The sequence below is a fragment of the Giraffa tippelskirchi genome, chromosome 5, assembly GCF_054371585.1.
Source record: "Giraffa tippelskirchi isolate mGirTip1 chromosome 5, T2T-mGirTip1v1.2.pri, whole genome shotgun sequence".
Taxonomy (NCBI): Eukaryota; Metazoa; Chordata; class Mammalia; order Artiodactyla; family Giraffidae; genus Giraffa; species Giraffa tippelskirchi.
Window position 1 is genome coordinate 32184258 of NC_137279.1, and position 20596 is coordinate 32204853.

General features: G+C 55.2%; 1 protein-coding gene across 9 annotated transcripts in view; it reads left to right on the top strand.

The window, feature by feature from the left end:
• Positions 1-20596, top strand: part of KCNAB2 (potassium voltage-gated channel subfamily A regulatory beta subunit 2) — a 95065-nt gene that overhangs the window by 70611 nt on the left and 3858 nt on the right. For 6 of the 9 annotated variants that reach the window (XM_081490319.1, XM_081490322.1, XM_081490320.1 and 3 more), the window contains 10 exons: positions 3966-4045; positions 6623-6667; positions 9924-9968; positions 10755-10798; positions 11788-11874; positions 15765-15850; positions 17574-17694; positions 17959-18053; positions 18937-19057; positions 19400-19488. In XM_081490319.1, the coding sequence (XP_081346445.1) occupies positions 3966-4045; positions 6623-6667; positions 9924-9968; positions 10755-10798; positions 11788-11874; positions 15765-15850; positions 17574-17694; positions 17959-18053; positions 18937-19057; positions 19400-19488 (813 nt within the window). Of the gene's footprint in view, positions 1-3965; positions 4046-6622; positions 6668-9923; positions 9969-10754; positions 10799-11787; positions 11875-12642; positions 12688-15764; positions 15851-17573; positions 17695-17958; positions 18054-18936; positions 19058-19399; positions 19489-20596 lie in introns of all 9 variants that reach the window. The other 3 variants (XM_081490317.1, XM_081490314.1, XM_081490321.1) reach the window with 2 other exon arrangements.

A 20596-nucleotide genomic window follows, 5' to 3' on the forward strand; every position in this document is an offset into this window, starting at 1 on the left:
CACGAATGTTACCTAAGGTGACATTCACAGATTCTGGGACCTGGTATCTTTGGGAAGCCATTATTTAGCTGACTACAGAGAACCGGAAAACAGAGAAAGGACTGGGAGGCAGACGTGAGAAAGTAAGCCACTTGATGACCCAGAGCATTCCAGCCCAGGGGACAGAGAGGAAGAAAGGAGGAGAAACAGGAGGAGGAGGAGAGGGAAGGGAGGGCTCCTGGAGAGGAGGCAGTTGTTTTGGAAACATTGTTACACTTGAGCCCCAGGAGGGAGGAGAGGAGCCAGTCTACTCTGGGGTGGGATGGAATCCAGAAAACTCACCCAGGGAGGAGCCTTCCTACTCTGATGACAACAGCTGACTAATGGGGATAGCTTTGACCTGCTCAGCCTCTGAAACCTTTGGGATTCACTGCCTATATTTGAAAATCAGATTTTACACCCTCTCCCCAATATCAACACCCTCAGATAGGCAGATGACACCACCTTCCTGGCAGAAAGCGAAGAGGAACCAAAGACCCGCTAAATGAAGGTCAAAGAGGAAAGTTAAAAAGCTGGCTTAAAACTCAACATTCAAAAAACTAAAATCATGGCACCTGGTCTCATCACTTCATGGCAAATAGATGGGGAAACAATGGAAACAGTGGCAGATTTTCTTTTCTTGGGCTCCAAAATCACTGTGGACGGTGACTGCAGCCATGAAATTCAAAGATGCTTGCTTGGAAGAAAAGCTATGACAAAGCTAGACAGAGTATTAAAAAGCAGAGACATCACTTTGCCGACAAAGCTCCATATTGTCAAAGCTATGGTTTTTCCAGTAGTCATGTACAGATGTGAAAGTTGGACCACAAAGAAGGCTGAGTGCCAAAGAATTGATGCTTTCAAATGGTGATACTAGAGAAGACTCTTGAGTGTCCCTTGGACAGCAAAGAGTTCAAACCAGTCAACCCAAAAGGAAATCAACCCTGGATATTCATTGGAAGGACTGGTGCTGAAGCTGAAGGCCCAATACTTTGGCCAGCTGATGTGAAGAACTGACTCACTGGAAAAGACCCTGATGCTTGGAAAGATTGAGGGAAGGAGGAGAAGGGGGTAACAGAGGATGAGATGGTTGGATGGCCTCACCGACGCAATGCACATGAATTTGAGCAAACTCCAGGAGATAGTGAAAGATTGGGAAGCCAAAGAGTCCAACACGACTTAGCGACTGAACACAACCCCAGTATCCTGGATTTCTGGCTTCTCTTGAAAAATAAAGGGATTTGGTCACACCAGTCACCTTCCCATAGGCAGCGATTGAGCCCCTCCTTCACCCCACTGACACCAACCGGGCACCGGCCTCCCTCTCCATACCTTCCTGGCCAGTGGGGCTTCTGCGTTTGGTGTTATGAGAAGCTCCTAGAAGCCACAAATGGCTGGCTTTCTGTCCTACAGTTTTTGAGGGTTAAATATGGATTGGCCAAAAAAGTACATTCAGGTTTTTCCATAGGATCTAAGGACTTCCCTGGTGGTCCAGTGGTTAAGACTCCATGCTTCCAATGCAGGGCACATGGGTTTGATCCCTGGTCGGGGAACTAAGATCCCATATGCTGTGCAGCACGGCCAAGAACAAAATTTAAAAAAAAGAATCTTATGGAAAAACTCAAATGAACTTTTTGGCCCACCCAGTATTATTAACCGCACCCTGGACTGGCCTAAGAGGGAAGCTTGGTGCTCTGAGCTGAGCTTCAAGAAACGGCTAGTGAAGGAGTTTGGATCCATGATCCCTGCTCAGAAGGATGCCTGCTCTGTCCAGGAGCCAGAGAGTTCGTTCTCCACGGCATCTTGGAGGGAGCTGTCAATTGCAGGCGGATTTCCTCGCTCCTTGCCTAGAGAAGCACAGGCCAAGGCCAGAGAGTTATCTGAGGATGACAGTTTCTTCATCTGCAAACAATCACTTCACCCCCTGCAGGTGCTGGGAAGAATTCGAGGGATTTGACCTCACAGGCACATTCTAGCTGTAGTTTGCATCCAGTCCCATCACTTCATGGCAAATAGATGGGGAAACAATGGAAACAGTTACAGACTTTATTTTATTGGGCTCCAAAATCACTGCAGATGATGACTGCAGCCATGAAATTAAAAGATGCTTGTTCCTTGGAGGAAAAGCTATGACCAGCTTAGACAGCATATTAAAAAGCAGAGATATTACTTTGCTGACAAAGGTCTGTCTCATCAAATAAAAGTCGCTCAGTCATATCCGACTCTTTGTGACCCCGTGTTCTATACAGTCCATGGAATTCTCCAGGCCAGAATACTGGAGTGGATAGCTATTCCCTTCTCCAGGGGAACTTCCCAACCCAGGGATCGAACCCAGTTCTCCTGCATTGCAGGAGGATTCTTTACCGGCTGAGCTACCAGGGCAATGGTTTTTCCAGTAGTCATGGTCATGTATGGATGTGAGAGTTGGACCATAAAGAAAGCTGAGCACTGAAGAATTGATGCTTTTGAACTGTGGTGTCGGAGAAGACTTGTGAGAGTCCCTTGGACTACAAGAAGATCAAACCAGTCAATCCTAAAGGAAATCAACCCTGAATACTCACTGGAAGGACTGATGCGGAAGCTGAAGCTCCAATACTTTGGCCACCTGACGCAAAGAACTGACTAATTGGGAAAGACTCTGATGCTGGGAAAAATTGAAGGCGGGAGGAGAAGGGGACGACAGAGGATGAGATGATTGGATGGCATCACCGACTCAGTGGACCTGAGTCTGAGCAAGCTCCAGGAGATGGTGATGAACAGGTAAGCCTGACATGCTGTAGTCCATGGGGTCACAAAGAATCAGACACAACTGAGCAACTGAACTGAACTGATCCTGCCAAGTTTTATCATGCCTCTGTTGTGGTCTGTTCATTTCCCAGGACAGTCGGAACAAAGTCCTACAAACTGGGTGGCTTAAAACAACGGAAATTTCTTCTTCACAGTTCTGGAGACCAGAAGTCCAAAGTCAAGGTGTCCACAGGGCTGCACTACCTCCAAGGCTCTGAAGGAATTCCATTCCTGTCCCCCAGATCTGCTGGAGGTTGGCCATTCTTGGCATTCCTTGGACTGTAGACCCTTTACCCTAACCTCTGCCTCCATCTTCACATGTCCTCTTCCCTGTGTGTCTGCATCTATTCATATAAAGACACCACTCATGTTGGATGTAGAACTCACTCTAATGCAGTGTGACCTCATCTGAATTGACCATATGTGCAAAAACCCCACTGGCAAACAAGGTCACATTCCGAGAGTTTGTGTGGACATGAATTTGGGGGACAGGATTCAATTCAGTACAGGTGCTAAGCCCTGTGATGACCCAATAGGCAGGATCCCTGCCCACAAGAAATTCACAATCCATGGGACTTCCCTGGTGGTCCAGTAGTTAAGACTCCACACTTCCACTGCAGGGAGCACGGGTTCAATTCCTAGTCAGGAAACTGAGATCTCACTTGCTGTGTGCTTGCCAAATCGCTTCAGTTGTGTCCAGCTCTTTGCAACCCTATGGACTGTATCCCGCCAGGCTCCTCTGTCCATGGGATTCTCCAAGCAAGAATACTGGAGTAGGTTGGCATGCCCTCCTCCAGGGGATCTTCCCTGCCCAGGAATCGAACCTGCATCTCTTACATCTCCTGCATTGGCAGGTGGTTTCTTTACCACTAGTGCCACCTGGGAAGCCCACTAGTGCAGCCGAAATAAAGAAAAATTAATTCACGGTCCAGAGGCTGTTTCTTCATTCATCCTGGCTTCTTTCTTCTCTATGGGTCTGTGGCTGAGCTGCTTCCACATTTGCCCTGCGGCAGGAGAGGACATGGGGACACAGGGACAGGGCCTGGGCACTCAGAGGACCTCCCCAGACCTCGAGGTTGAACTCTGAGCCTCCAGGCCTCACTCTGCCTGGGTTGGCAAGACAGTGCTGCCTGTGAGTAACCCGGATTTTCTCATTTCAGATGGCAGAGCAGCTAATGACCTTGGCCTATGACAATGGCATTAACCTCTTTGATACCGCAGAAGTCTATGCAGCGGGCAAGTACGTTCCTTTTCTCACGGGAAAAAGCGGTGCGGGCCAATCATGGCTTCCTGGGGAAGAGCTGGAGCTTCTGTTGCTCCCTGGCTCTTGTTAGTTCTCAAGAGGGTTTGCACCTCCCACTCCCCGCATGCTCTTCCAAACTCCAAATGGCTGGAGGCGGTGTTGTTTTCATGGGGTCAGAATCACAGAGCACTCCGTGACTTGCCAAACTCACATGTGTTCAAGCGGAGAGCTGACCACAGCCCCTCTGGTGCCCAAGATGCTGCGCTGGGCGAGAGTGTGATTAAGCTGTAGTCCCGGCTCTCCTGCCCCGCCCGCGCCCTGCAGCCAGCCCTGCTCGCCTGGCACTCTCACATCTTAATGGTGCAATTAGGGCTGCAGGGAACGCAGGGCCCCTCAGGAGCTGGGGAGAGCGGGGTCTGCTGAGCCGAGCCCAGCACTGTAGGAAGCACTTCCCATCTTGGCAACGAACTTTCCTACTCAATTATGTAAGAGCGCTCTTCAGCCAAGGCCGCTGGCTTCAGTTTTAAAGACTGGCTGTAATCAAATCATCCACTCTCCTGCATTGGGTTTCCAAAAGTCAGCTTTTGTTTGTGAAATCATTTGTTGGCTCACTCTCCGTCCTCCCTCTGGCCCCCTGCTGCCTAGGGTGAGCCAAGTTCCCATCAGCTGAGCCACTCAGCCTGGCCCACCATGTGCCATGGCCTCAGGGCCAGCACCTGCCTCTCGGGCTCTGGGTTATTACCTGCAGCCCAGGATAGAGTCCAGAGGACCAAGAATCAGGACCCCAGCTCGGCATGTGCTCAAGTCCTGGCCCAGGGGCCAAGGGTCTCACGTTCCCAAGGGCCTCTTCTGGGATCCCCTTCCTGAGTCTCCTCCAGTCCCCGTCAGTGGCTCTCTGTCCCCTGTTGCCACCACCCCCCAATCCCTCTGCACTGGCAACCACTTTCGATCAGAGCGAAATGCTTTCCAGACAGATGACCTAAGCCAAAGGGTCAGAGGTGGAAAAGCCAGATGCAGATGCCAAGCCCAGAGGCGTCCCCCATCCCAAGCACCCCAGCCTGTTCCCTGGCCCTGCGCCTGCCTTGGCTTTGCTGCCCATGAGAGCGTGCGGGCGACAGCTCCCCACAGCCTCCGCCAGCTCCAGATGGCCCTGTGTCCAAGTCCCACACACCCCCTTTCATGGCAGCCACACTCCTCGAGGCATTGCCTTCACTCCCCCCAGCCTAACTGGACACCCAGGGTGACATCACAGGCCAGCACACTGAGTCCCTCTTCTAACCAGAGTCCCAAGCACCCATCTTACCGAGTCCCCCTGCTTCTCATGCTCTGGGCACTTCCCAGAGAGCTGCAGGATTTCTGCACCCCCGCTGGACAGAGGCCAGCCTTACCAAATTCACGGCCAGCAGAATTCAAAGCTGAAAGCAACAGGCTTCAGTTGTCACTGCCTACAGCTGCTATAGCCCCAGGACCACTGCCTGCTCCCCATCTCCTTCCTTCTTTCCTAATCTTTTGTCCCACCAAGTAGACCCAGGAATGAAGGGAAAGAGGCTCAGGGCTGAGTGACTTTCTGTACATCTTGACCATAAGTGAAGAGCCTTCAGAATGGATGCTAAACAGCTTGCAAATTAGAGCCCATGATTTCTGAGTGGATGAGTCAGGCGCTGTTATAATTGGAATGGAGCACTGGGTATGGATCATTCTCCGTCTGTTGGTTTTTGCTCAGAAACATTTTGCCATGAGCAGAAAGTTCTTCAAAGTTAATCCAGTGCTGCAGTGCCAAACATGGCTGGAACAGTCAGCACATGACCCTGGCTGACACGAGTTTGGTGCAGGGCCCAGAGTGACGCCAAGCAGAACAGACAGTGGTCAGCATGGCATCCATCTCTCTATTGTTAAAAAAGCAAGAAACAAGAGGGACACACCCACCCACACTCAGTGCACACACTCATGGGTGCACACCCCCACACTCATGGACACACGCCCACATGACACACACTCGTGGATGAACACACCCACACTTGTGGACACACCCACACTTGTGGATGCACACAATCACACTCGTGGACACACACACACACTCATGGACACACACACAAACATGAACACAGACTCCACTGGAAATTCAGCCCTGAGTACTTGTTGATTGTCTCTGCAAACAGAGAATGTGCTTGGTGAATAATCTGTGTTCTTTTAAAAAAAACACACTTGTCTGGAAACTTTGCCCATGTAACGTTGCCAAGCGTTTTCCCCGGTGAATTTCCGAGGAGCCAGGGAAGCGGCTGCTGCTGGTCTTTCCAAGCAGGACGTCGCTCCTCCCTTCTCTGTGGGAGCTGGAGCCGCTGTGCTGGGACAGTGGCACATGGCCATGGCCACCTCCACGGGGAGCAACCCCTGCTGCTCCCAGGTGCTCTCCTCGCTCTGGAATGAGCAGCCCGAGCCAAAGCAGACATTATTAGCCCTGGGCCGGGTGGTATTTTCACCCAGGGGACCCTGTGGCTGATGAGCAAGGTGGGGTGCGGCTTGGGGTTTCTGTTACCCAGTAATGAAGTCCCCACGTCTCGGTCTTTTCTGCAGAGCTGAAGTGGTGTTAGGAAACATCATCAAGAAGAAGGGATGGAGGTAATTAATTCCTCTGCTCACATGCTCCAGTTCCAGGGCACATGCATGCACACAGGCACAGGGAGAAGGTTGGGGAAGGCTGCAGGAAGGGAAGAGGCCTGCTCTGGGGCTCCGGGCGGGGTGGGCAGGCTTGGATCCTGTGGCTGTTTCTTCCTGTTTGCCGGCAGAGTGCCTACTGTTGGCCTCATGGCCCCGTGCAGCCAGCCTGACTTTCTAAGACCTGATGGTCCCAGAATTGTTCTTGCTGGGACGAGGAGAACGTCCCAGAATAGAGGCAGTCCCTGTGCTTCGTCCAAGGGGAGCCAGCGTTCACAGTATGGGTGGCCACCCCCAGGGAGCCAAGACATGAGCCCAGGAGTCAGGAGCCTCCATCTGGCTTGACGCAGAGTTTCCTACCCGCCTGGGGTCAGGCCAGGCTGAGCACTTGACTGCACTTTGGGGCCACTTGTGGCCTGTGTGTCTTCATTTTCAGCAAAGTCAGAAGCAGTTAGAAGGCTGGGCCTCCCCCATCTCCACCAAACCCCCCAACCCCCGCCCTTGGTGCACACACTCAGAGTCTCCCCCAGCCCCCTCCCCTGGTACACACACTCAGGTGTCCTCTACCCCCTCCCCTGGTACACACACTCAGAGTCTCCCCCAGCCCCTCCCCTGGTACACACACTCAGGTGTCCCCCACCCCCTTCCCTGGTACACACATTCAGGTGTCCCCCACCCCCTCCCCTGGTACACATACTCAGAGTCTCCCCCAGCCCCTCCCCTGGTGCACACACTCAGAGTCTCGCCCAGCCCCCTTCCCTGGTACACACACTCAGGTGTCCCCCACCCCCTCCCCTGGTACACACACTCAGGTATCCCCCACCCCCTCCCCTGGTGCACACACTCAGAGTCTCCACCAGCCCCCTCCCCTGGTACACACACTCAGGTGTCCCCCACTCCCTCCCCTGGTACACACAGTCAGGTGTCCCCCACCCCCTCCCCTGGTACACCCACTCAGAGTCTCGCCCAGCCCCCTCCCCTGGTGCACACACTCAGGTATCCCCCACCCCCTCCCCTGGTGCACACACTCAGGTATCCCCCAACCCCTCCCCTGGTACACACAGTCAGGTGTCCCCCACTCCCTCCCTGGTACACACAGTCAGGTGTCCCCCACACCCTCCCCTGGTGCACACACTCAGAATCTCGCCCAGCCCCCTCCCCTGGTACACACACTCAGGTGTCCCCCACCCCCTCCCCTGGTACACACATTCAGGTGTCCCCCACCCCCTCCCCTGGTACACATACTCAGAGTCTCCCCCAGCCCCTCCCCTGGTGCACACACTCAGAGTCTCGCCCAGCCCCCTCCCCTGGTACACACAGTCAGGTGTCCCCCACCCCCTCCCCTGGTACACACACTCAGAGTCTCGCCCAGCCCCCTCCCCTGGTACACACACTCAGGTATCCCCCACCCCCTCCCCTGGTACACACATTCAGGTGTCCCCCACCCCCTCCCCTGGTACACATACTCAGAGTCTCCCCCAGCCCCTCCCCTGGTGCACACACTCAGAGTCTCGCCCAGCCCCCTCCCCTGGTACACACAGTCAGGTGTCCCCCACCCCCTCCCCTGGTACACACACTCAGAGTCTCGCCCAGCCCCCTCCCCTGGTACACACACTCAGGTATCCCCCACCCCCTCCCCTGGTACACACATTCAGGTGTCCCCCACCCCCTCCCCTGGTACACATACTCAGAGTCTCCCCCAGCCCCTCCCCTGGTGCACACACTCAGAGTCTCGCCCAGCCCCCTCCCCTGGTACACACAGTCAGGTGTCCCCCACCCCCTCCCCTGGTACACACACTCAGAGTCTCGCCCAGCCCCCTCCCCTGGTACACACACTCAGGTATCCCCCACCCCCTCCCCTGGTGCACACACTCAGGTATCCCCCACCCCCTCCCCTGGTGCACACACTCAGAGTCTCGCCCAGCCCCCTCCCCTGGTGCACACACTCAGGTGTCCCCCACCTCCTCCCCTGGTGCACACACTCAGAGTCTCGCCCAGCCCCCTCCCCTGGTACACACACTCAGGTATCCCCCACCCCCTCCCCTGGTACACACACTCAAGTGTCCCCCACCCCCTCCCCTGGTACACACACTCAAGTGTCCCCCACCCCCTCCCCCGATGCACACACTCAGAGTCTCCACCAGCCCCTGGGGCCTGGATGACTGACACCCTCCTCTTGACCCAACCCAAGTTGTTTCTTCATGGCTCTAACTGATCCCCAAATAAATCCCTGCTCACTCTTTAAGTAAAAGAAACTGCAGCAATGAGTGAGTCCCGATTGTGTCTTAAGTGAACACAAGAGGAGATGCCTACCAGGTCATCCCACCTGCCCAAAGGTGATACTGGCAGCGGCCAGAGCCCCTGGCTTTGAGGAACTGTTTCCTGAGCAGTAACCCCCACCCCACCCTCATGGGAAGAAAGCACAACCACAGGGGCATTGCCCCCCCCAATCCCTTGGGAATGGTCAAGGTCAAATGTGGATAGGAGGAGCCATCATCACCCCACCCACCTTTCCCTCCAAGACAAAGTCACAGGTGTCAGCATTGCCTCTTGTGGATTTGCGGCGGGAGACCAGAATCCATTCCTTTCCCCAGGCTTTCAGCCACCCAAGTCTGAGCTCCCAGGAGCGTCACCTGCCTGTCTCTCGGGTAGGCCCCACCCCAACCTCTCCCCAAACCTGGTGGCACCCAGGATGCTCCCCAAGGCTGTCCCACACAGCTTTTCTGAAACGCAGCCTCAGCCAGTAGAAAAGAGCCATAGTGGGTGGTCCCTTATTTCACTCCATCCTCACCAGAGCCCTCCAACCTCTGGCCAGCCCTGACAATTGACCTCCTCCAAGTCCCCACAGAGCAGCAGCCTTCTGTTCCCTGGACCACATACCCCCGTCCCAAATGTGCCCCCTCCTCTAGGCTCCAGGCTCAAGTCACACTAGACTCCATCTCCACCAGGCTCCTCACTGTCCAACCCTAGTTCCACTGTGAGTTAGTTGCATCCACATAGTTAATTACATTTGTAGATTTTCTCCTGGCTCGATCCAGGCCCCAGGGCTAGAAACACCCCAAACATCGAGTGATAGAGAAGCACCCTGTTTCACACCCTGTGCTCCTGGGTGAGAGGGTTTAGGACCCCTGAGTAAGAGCTGAAGGTGGTGGGGAGGGTCAGGGAGGGAAGACCCCAAGTGGTCACACCCAGTAACACCCCTCCTTCTCTTGTTCTGCAGACGATCCAGCCTCGTCATCACCACCAAGATCTTCTGGGGAGGAAAGTAGGTGCAGCCACAGGCGACCCCCTGGCTGGGGGCCGGGTCTGTGGAGAGCCCTGTGGGTGGGCCGGGGGCAGTCATCCTGGAGGAACAGAGGCTGCCTGGGGTCCGTCCTGGACACACTGGCCTCAGCACCTGGGCAGCACGCTTTCCTATCTCCTGGGGCAGGAAGCGGGGGACGGGGTGGTGTATGTGTGGCCATTTTCCCTGGCTCGTGCCGTCCCTGTTGAGGTACCCCAAGTTCCAGAAAAGTAGCTTTGGCTGAGTTGCCTTGTGCTCAATCCTTGCTTCCCTTTTATTTTTACTTTTGTGGTTTTGTTTGTTTCTGATTACAAAGGTAACATCCTAAAACTTCTGGAAAAAGCAGAAAATTCCTGAACCGTCCTGTTCACTCCACTTACCCTGGGCCACAGACCACCCTTGCTGTCTTCTGGGAATCTGGCCCCATAGTCTCTCCAGGGCTGAACAAAATGGGCTTCATAGGAATTAGAAATATGATTCATTTTAAGTTTTGAAAAATCCAAGTCAGAGAGAGGGCAAATTGAAAAGCAGACACCCCACCCTGCACTGAGCCCCACCATGCCCAGGGCAGCCAGGGTTGAGGGTAGCCCGGCTCTGCCACATCTTCTCCACACGAGCAAATCCTCATAGCCTCGTGATTTTATCCCCAGAGTGGAATCAGACTGCAAGTGGCACGCACTGACCTACTTTTTTCACCTAACATTGCGTCATAAACATTTTCCCCGAAAACCACTTGAAACATTGCACATACTGTCGCCTGTTTTTCAGAGCTGAGACGGAGAGGGGCCTTTCCAGGAAGCACATAATAGAAGGTGAGGAGGGGCTGGGCCTTAGGATGCCCCTAAACCCTCGGCATCCCCCCGTGGATGCAAAAGTGAAGAAACCACTGTGCCCCGGCCCCATCCATGCTACAGGCCTGGAGCTCTAGAAATAGCCCAAACCCTGGTCCACCCAGGCTCACAGGGGGTGGTCCCTCTGGGTCACGAGAGAGGGCAGGGGTATGAGTGGGTGGGGCTCATGTGATCCTGGGAAGACACAGACAGGCCTGGGTTTCAACCCAGGCTGGGCCCAGTGCCCACTGGGTGACCTTGAGCGAGGGACATCATTTCCCCAGGCCTCTGTGGCAGCATCTGTTAAAGGGCAGGGTAATAATGCCCACCTCTGGGGTTACAGGAATCAGGAAGGACCCCAGCAAGGTCCTGCGTGTCGGACTCAGCCTGGGGCTCAGCACACGGGAGTCCCGCATGGGGATGGGGAGTGGACTGGAATGCCTTGCATATCCCAGTTGTTATTGTCTCAGTGCCTCTTCTCCCATGTTCATTTTGTCGAAGTAATACAGTCACTCCATTAAAAATAAAATAATTAGGAGGCCTTGCTGCCTGCCCTGCCCTGGCCCCTAGCCCTGCAGTCCGGCTCTGCAGCTCTATTCTGAGCTGCTGCCAAGTGCTCATTGGGCCCCATTGGCCTTCCATGCCGTGGACGATCGACGCAGCTCTTCTCCATGTTGGGTGGCCTAGCTCTTCCCAGTTCCCTCCGGGGCCGCTCTAGGAGGGGTCCCCTCCATTCGGTCACAGGACATGTGGACTGTGGACCCCACCCCCCTCTTTTTGGGGTGTGCCACCTCTTCTCTCATGGCTGTTTGCAATCTCAGTGGCCTGTGCCCACACGTGCGTCCCACTGTCCACAGCTCCTGGGGCCAGGTGCCTTGTCCCTTTCATCTCTTGCTCATGGGTAAGGGCCCAGGAATGTCTGTGAAGATTGTAACGCACCCCCTCCCACCCCCCCACTCCTCCCTGCCCAGGTCTGAAAGCTTCCCTGGAGCGACTGCAGTTGGAGTACGTGGATGTGGTATTTGCCAACCGCCCGGACCCCAACACGCCCATGGAAGGTATGTTCTCCTTGGAAGCGCCTGCCCGGACATTGTAGTTCCAAAAAGGGCAGAAGGTTCTGAACCTGAGGCTCTGATGGCACCATCCCAGGGCCCGCTGGGCACCCAAGCCTAGTGGGGTGGGAGGTGGGGCCTACCCAGTGTGGGGAACTCAGCCTCTGGTCATTCCTCCAGGTGCCCCTGGCACCTCTAGGCTGAGTCCCATCCTTGCTCCGGGTCCCCACCCCGTCCTGGGCTTGAACGCATGCTGTGTTAGCTAAAGTCATGATCCCATGACTCCTTGCTGCATTCTTTTCAATTCTTTCAGTCACCATCCACATTCTATTGGGAGGTTTTGGGGGCCTTTTGCTCTGGGAAATAAACTATTACTTAGAGGAGGAAAAAAAACGTGCAGTGCTTTGAAAAGCAGTTTTGGTTTCTTGGGCGCTTATTTATTCTTTGACTCCTGTAGTTTCAGCCACTCCTGTCTCCTCCAACTCTCTGCTTTGGGCATCTTCTCATTTGTGCTTTGCTGCTTCAGGGTCTTGGAAAATTCAGTTACATTCAAGTTACTTTTTCTTCATTTGTTTGTATATATACCATGCACCTATGCATGTGTATATGTGTGTGTGTGTGTGTGTGTGTGTGTGTGTGTGTGTGTGTTATCCAAACCAGTAGTCTGCAAAAAGTGATTTGAGCCTGTGTCCCCATGCCCTTTGTCAGACTGCGCCCCTCAGCATTCCCACAGCTGTGAACTCTGGTCTCTTTCGATCTTTCTTTTATCACCAGGGGATCCATTTAGTTCCTCCAAGTCAAGGACTTTCATCATAGAAGGTACACAGTACCCTCAGCCCGACCACTGACCTCTGTGTCTGAGTTGCATTTTATGAGACAGTGTTTTTATTTACACAACTCTCTTCCCGCCCCCATGACAAAACTTCTCCATAAAATGCACAAAGGAGAAATAAGTGCCTTATGGGAATATCTTGCAAGTGAAGAAAAGCAAAGCGGAGCGGACCCCCGCCGCCCCCCTTCCCATCCCCATCCATGCTGTCACCTCTTTCCTCCTGTCCTCCCTCCCATGCATGCATGTCCCCTCCTCGCCTCGCCTTGCATCGCCATGATCCGTGATCCAAGGGGGCTTCCTCTTGATTTGGGGATGCTGTGATCAGCGCCTGACACCTTGACCCCGGATGGTCTGGGAGAGGGCTGGGAGACCGGGTTTCCACAGGAGTGAACACGTCGGGGACCCCAGAACATTGGCCCCCAGCAGGTTGTATCTTCTCCATAGTCCACTTTGCTAAGCCCCCACCTCAATCAAAAGCAAAAGGACCAGCCACCAGCTGCCCCACTTCCACCCTGGGCAGACTGGGCCACCTGTCATTCTCACCCCATGCCATGTGGTCAGAGCTCACCATTGAAATGCGATCATTTTTCTCCTAAAGAATATCTACATGAGCTGGGGAAACTCTGAGACCCAAGGCAGACTCTGGCCAGGCAGTAGTCTCTGCCCTGCCCTAGACTAAAGGACCCTGGGCGCCCCCACACCAAGGGCAGACCTGGGTCTCCCTGGAAGCTGGACTGCATTCAACGATGGAAGGGCTCCCGCCTGCCAGCTGGCACTGCCACCCAACCCCTCCCATGTATTATTTGTGACACAGCAGGAGATGCCCTGGGTTTTGGCAGCAGCTGGAAGGATTTGGTCCTTCTGCTTCTGTTCAACAGCATTAAATATTGAGGTAGACTGTCATCCATAATTGTCCCTGTTTCTGGTGTCATGACACCCAGCTTAGGCAGAAGCACAAGGGCCATGCTCCTGTGCACGGGCTCCATGCCCAGCCTGCCAAGGCCCTGGACCCTTGAGGTACCCAGCAGCGTTTGCCCAGGACCCCTTCCCTCCCAGGCCAGCCGTAGGCTCACACACCACCCTGGCCCCCAGGCTCCCGCTGGACCCTCCTCTCTGCATGGAAGGGAGAGAGCTGTGCTCGAGGAAGCCAGGCTGGCGAACGGGGCATCGTCTGCTTCCCCCACTCCAGCATGTGGGCCTGAGCCTTGGCTGAAGACTCGGGTGGTCACGCTGCATGGTCACAGGTCCCCCCAAGGCTGTTTCTAAAGAACCCGACGAGGATGGCTGGGCTGGCAGCCTGGGCGCAGGGCTCAAATGTGGGCAGATGCCTTCCCAGGAACCTCAACCTTGCAACCAAGTTGCTGCTCTTCATGTTGAATAGTGTTGGCCGTTAAAGTGGTGGCCTGCTCATAGCCCATGGGTAGGGGGCTTCCCTGCCAGACTCCCTCCCTGGGATGGGCAGAGAGGAACCCAGTCCCTGACCTTGGAAGGAAGGAGAGAGAAGGGCTTGGCATATAGACCTGGACGCCAAGATGTAATTTTTCAGGGGTCCTGGGGGAGGCCACCAAGACCACCACCCCAGAAGCCCCAGCTACATTAGTTTTCTACTGAAAAAGGGGACCTTGGCAAAGGGGCACTCAGGGACCAAGAATGGGTGGAACAGCCACCCCAAAAGAGAGGTACCACTATGCCAGAAACTGTCCCCGTGGGCCTGGGCATTCCAAGGTGGAGCTCTCAGAAAGGACATGCATCCTCCTTTCTCCCTTCCTTCCACCTCTGCCATCTTCAGGGACCTCAGCTCCCCAACATCAGTGGCCACTTCAGGAGAGGTGGGATGTTCAAGGAGCAGTGTCCGTCTTGGGAAATACTCATTCTTCAGCTGAACTTCTGGGACTGCCCTGGGCAGTCAAACATGCAAGCACCGTGTGGGATCTGAGAGAAGCCTGACGGGGTAGCCCGCCACCCTTCGCAAAGCCGAGAGATATCTGAAATTTTAAAATTTGAGGCCAAGTTCAGTTGTAAAGACCACAGTATCCTCCTGGGGATGAAGCAGCCTAGGGGCAACTCTGGCAGATTTTTATTTCTCAGAAAAACTTCTTTTGAACTGAAGAAAAATCTGTCACAGTGTAGATGGGGAGCGGGTCACTTGCTGGATACTGACTTGTTTGAGAAGCCGGGGCATGGTCCACAGGGGGCTTTCCATGTTTACCGCTGGCTCTCTTGGATGTAAGGGGAACTCCGCCCTACCACCCCACCCTCTGGGACCAGCCAGGGCCCCTACCCTGCCCTTTGTTGGGACAGACCTGTTATTACCTCTACATTCAGTTCTCCAGATCCCAGTGACAGTCTGGAGTAACCCCCGTAGGTGGCTCAGACAGTAAAGAATCTGCCTGCAATGCAGGAGACCCAGCTTCCATCCCTGAGCCGGGAAGATCCCCTGGAGAAGAGAATGGCAACACACTCCAGTATTCTTGCCTGGAGAATCCCGTGGACGGAGGAGCTTGGTAGGCTACAGTGAATAGAGTCGCAAAGAGTTGGACGTGACTGAGCGACTAACACTTTCAGAATACTAGAGAAGGGCAAAAATTGAGTTTATTTCCTGTTGCCGCCTGTCAATCTGATCATAACCTTAATCTGTTCATGTGGTTCTTCCTGAGCAATAAGGGTCCCCAAATCTTTCCCAAACTAGAGAATGCCCCCCATTCTAGAGTCCAGAGTCACATTCTTTGACCTCACCTTTCCTTCATCCCTCTAATCTGCCATAGGAACATCTCAACCCACCCATAATCCTTATTTTCAAACATTCCATAAGGCCTGTAACTATCTAGGGACACTGTTTTCAAGATCAGCTTCTTGGACAGCAGCTCAGTTTTTTCTGTCGTCCCAGAAAACCCCGGCCACCTACGCCTCGGGAGCCAGGAAGCACACTGCTTACAAGCTGTCCTGGCAGCATCCTCTCCCTGCTCCCGGTGGCCGCCTTTTTTGTTTTGCAGAATGTCCCCAGGCGGGTCCCTGTGCCCTCAGCCATCCCCCCAACCTGCAGTTTCCCCTTCTCTCCTGACAGAGACGGTGCGCGCCATGACTCACGTCATTAACCAGGGGATGGCCATGTACTGGGGCACATCGCGCTGGAGCTCCATGGAGATCATGGTAACGTGACCTCTTGGTGTGTGTGCATCCAGGGGCTGGGCTCCCGGCCTCGCTCCATGGGTGATGACCCTGGGGCTCTGGCAGGTTTGATGCCATTAGTCCCTAACGCCTAGACTACTGGGTACTAAGGGGAGGGACAGTTTGGTGACTTGTGGCAATGATGTCTGCAGACTTCACAGACGGGGCTCTGGGCTTGAATCCCAGCACTATGTGGCCCCGGACCAATGGCTTCAGCTCTCTGAGCCTCGGTTTCCCCACCTGTAGAACAAGACTGCTAGGACGACCTACAGTCACGAGGCTATGTGAGGATTATCTGAGAGATCAGAGGTGAAGCTCTTAGCAGGGATCCTGGAGCTCAGCTGGCGCCCAGCAGTGGTGACAGTGCCAGCCACTAGGCTGAGCTCCTGCAGTCTTCCAGGTGCCGTTAGATTTGGGGGCTTCATGTGGACTAACTCCCATTTCATCCTTACAGCCTATGAGGTAACTGCTGCTGTCACCCAGTTTCTCAGATGTGGCCATTGAGGCACAGAGAGGTTAAGTAACTTGCCCAAACTCACGCCAAATGATGGGTACTCCAGGCCGTGCAGCTCAGAGCCTGAGTTTCCATCTCATAATCCATGATGTTTCCCCCTCACCTGCACTTTCAAGAAGGCATCCCCTTCCTTGTCATTTCCCTCCACGGGAGCCATCAGAAGCTGAGGGTAAAAGATGTTTTATAATATTCCTGGGGTATCCCAGAATGGTTGGCAGAGTGGCTCCCCAGAGGCAGACAGCTGGTTGGTGGGGGAAGGGCAGAGGCCTGGGGACTGCGTCTTCTCAGACTAGCTCTCAGGCTGACTCCCTCATCCTCAGCTCCAGGCCTCCTCCCCATCCCAGCCCTTCCCATGCCCCACCTCCCAGAATTTCGCACATCTTGGCATGCCTCAGAGGGGGGGGTTCTCCTCTAGTGAGTCCCAGATTTCTGGTTCATCAAAAAAAAAAAAATTAAGCAGGATCTTCAAGTTGAATACAACTCGAGAATCCTACGGTTTCAATCAGCCTTTGGCGTCTGTGACTTTCGTATCATTTGGTATTTTTTCTGAAGCTGCCTGGACACAGCGCAGAACTCACTGAGGTGTCAGGATCTCGTCCCCACTTTACAGATGTGAAAGCTGAGTCTCAAGCTAAAGGGGAAAGGGCCTCTCAGGCTGGCAGATGGGCTTCCCCAGGAGCTCATGCCCATCCAGTCTGCAGAGTGGAGGCCTTGGGCTCTGAGTCCCAGAAATGGGCTGATGCCGGCCACTCTCCCATCCTGACCTAGTGTTTCCTGCCCCTGCTGTCATTCCGGGTCCAGGCCCTAGACTGACAATAATGATAAAATCAGTAACAAGCAGGCACTGTCCTGAGGGCGGGCAACATATGACAGATGGGGAAGCTGAGTCACAGAGGAGTGAGCCCCTTGCCCAAGGCCACCAGCCAGTAAGTGCCAGAACCTAAGCCTCACTACAGAGTCGTGCTTTCCCCCCAAATCCCTTCGTCCTTGGGGTTCCACAGCCCACCCGGTGTTCTCAGGTCATGGAGGGGGAGCCTAACAGTCTTACAGGGAAGCTGAGAGGAGCGGGCAGGGGGCAAGCGGGCCAGCCAGTTTCCTGGAGATGCCTTTTTGTCTTCTCCCTGCTGCTCAAGAGGGCCCCCAGATCGGCTGGCCCGCAGGAACCATCGGTGCCCCTCTTTGCTTCCACAGGAGGCCTACTCCGTGGCCCGGCAGTTCAACCTGATCCCGCCCATCTGCGAGCAGGCGGAGTACCACATGTTCCAGCGGGAGAAGGTAGAGGTGCAGCTGCCTGAGCTCTTCCACAAGATAGGTGGGTTCCCCGCCCTCGCCCCGCCCCTCTCGTCTCCTCTCCCTCGCCCCGCCCCCTCCGCTCCCTAGCCCCGCCCTTCCCCAGCCGTGCTCCAATCTTATCCCCAGTCTCCCCCTCTCACGCCCCGGCTCCGCCCCTCTCACGCCCTGTAGCTCGGCCTCGTCCGGCCCTGCCTTCCCAGCTCTCTTCTGCCACGCCCCTTTCTCTTCTCCCTGCTCCTTCTTGGGGCCCTGGGCTTGACCTCTCCCCGCTCTACTCTCCCAGGAGTGGGCGCCATGACCTGGTCCCCTCTGGCCTGCGGCATCGTTTCCGGAAAGTACGACAGTGGCATCCCGCCCTACTCTAGAGCCTCTTTGAAGGTGAAGCTGCGGCTGGGGCTGGGGGAGGGGACAGGCAGGGACAGGCATTTTGGAGGGATGGAGCCTTTGGGTGGACACCTTGGTGCTGGACACCTTCCCTGGGCCACTGTCTGCGGGGCGGTTCCAGGCGTGGGAACTTGGAGCACCAGCTGGCCTGACCCCATGTCTAGAAAGGCTGCCCATCTGTGGGACATCCAGCAGCTGAAGAAGCCCCTCACTCCCCCGCCCCTCTGCCGTCGCCCCAAGTTCAACACTCACACCTGGGCCGGGGCTACGTGTCCCATTTCAGATGCCTCCTCCCCTATAGACACCCCTACACTCTCTCTGGCCCATCACTGAACCTCTGGGCAGAGGGCTGAAGAATTTCTTCAGTATCCCTCAGAGGTGCCCCCAGGGCAAGTGAACACCCGACACATACACCTCAGAGTGGGGACTCAGAGGGTCTCCAGACTGAAGGGTTTGGGGGACAAGGAGCAGGCAGAGAAAGGCCTGCCCAGGCCAGGACAGAGCGAACACTGGCGCCCCCAGCCCTAGGGATCAGGATGGCCTGCCTCCCCCATTTCTCCTCAAACCACAGAAGCCTCCCAGAGGGCTCCCTGACCTTTCTGTGGGCACACCTCCTGGGCCGCCCAGCCTCCCAGAAGAAGGGAAGATTGGTTTGTCCACCTCCTTGTCCAAGCTCACGGGCCCAGCCTCAGCTTCCCCTCAGACCACAGCCTTCAAATGCAGTGGTTCCCATTCTTCCACCTGCCTGGGTCTGGACTACAGCATCAGGGCCAGGGGGTGCTGCCCTGGCACAGATCGTCATTTGTGCCATGCATGCAGAGGCCCAGGTGACCTGCCCTCACCCATGGGTTGTGCTCTCCCCACACCCCACAACCAGGGCTACCAGTGGCTAAAGGACAAGATCCTGAGTGAAGAGGGCCGGCGCCAGCAGGCCAAGCTGAAGGAACTGCAGGCCATCGCTGAGCGTCTGGGCTGCACCCTCCCCCAGCTGGCCATCGGTAAGAGGGCTGGGGCACAGGGTGGGGACCAGGGCCCTCAGAAAAATATCAAGAATCCCTGAGTGCCTGGCCCAGCCCCTCCACCAGCCAGTGGTGGGTAATGTGCTCCCATATTCATGGGGAGGGGATGAGGGGGTCCCTGAGCATTTGGGCCATCTCTCCACTGGGGGCAGCTGGTGCCAGCACTGCTGAGCCCCTGGCTTGCCAGGCCCCTCCTGGAGCACCCTCAGTCCTATGCCCAAGAGGCTGGGTCTCTCTGGCCCCATCATGGGTAGGGCAGAACCAGGGAGGGCCCTGTGTGGGGATGCCTTCCCCACCTCTGGTCTTGCTGCCCACCCCTAGCCTGGTGCCTGAGGAACGAGGGGGTCAGCTCCGTGCTCCTGGGTGCTTCCAGCGCAGACCAGCTGATGGAGAACATTGGAGCAATACAGGTGAGTGTATTGCCAGCCTTGCGGTCCCTGGACAAAGTTCAGAGTCTCAGCCAGGCATCTGTCCAGCATGTACTTATTGAGCACCTACTACATACCAGGCACTGTTCGAGGCACCTGGGCTACAGCTGCTGCTGCTGCTGCTGCTAAGTCGCTTCAGTCGTGTCCAACTCTGTGCGACCCCATAGATGGCATCCCACCAAATAAAAGCCTTGCTCTTGAAGGGCTGGCTTTTTATCTGGATAAACAAAAAACAGAAAATGCAAGGAGTAAGATTAGAATGTGTGTCAGAGGATGATAAGCACTCTGGAAAAGGAAACCTAGAGCAAGGTCAGGGGTATCCAGTACGAGTAGGGAGGGAGGGAGCCATGGACCCAAGTTAAAGGGGGCTACAGGGTAGCCTTGTTGATAAAGTGACTTGTGAGCAAAGGCTTGAAGGATGAGGAGTGGGCGGTGCAAATACAATCCGGGCTGATGCAAAGGTGCAAGGTAGGCACAAGCCCAGGACAGCAGCGAGGCCAGAGGCCCGGAGTAGAAGGGCAGGGAAAGGTCCTCCGGGCACTGCATGCCCTCTAAGGACTTCGGCGACGGTCGAGTGAGATGGGAGCAGAAGAGGGGCAGTCTGACTTAGATTTTAAAAGGCTGCCTCTCACTCTCTGGCTGCTGAGTGGAGGAAAGAGTTGGGGAGCAGCAGGGGGAACAGGGAGATTCCTGGGAACTGATGACAGTCTGGGGGTAAGGGATGGCCTTGGTACAGATGGACAGCTGGTTGGGTCCTGGATTTCTGGAAGGTGGAACAACAGGACTGGCTGACAGACTGGATGTGAGGGTGTGGGACAGTGGGCCAGATCCTGGGGACAAACCACGGGTTTGTCACCTGGAAGTAGGGTGGGTGTTGCTGTCAAGAGGGCTGGAAAAAGCAGTTTGGGGGTGTGGATTATCAGATGTTATGGTCCTGAAATCTGCATCTTATGCTCCCACTGTCCATCCATTCAAGGGGCAGAGCTTAGACCAGGGCAGGCTTCCCTCTGCCCCAAACCTGGAATACAGAAGCGGCAAGTCCCCCTCTGCTCCACAAGCTGCATGCAATGAGGGTGGGACAGGCCAGGGC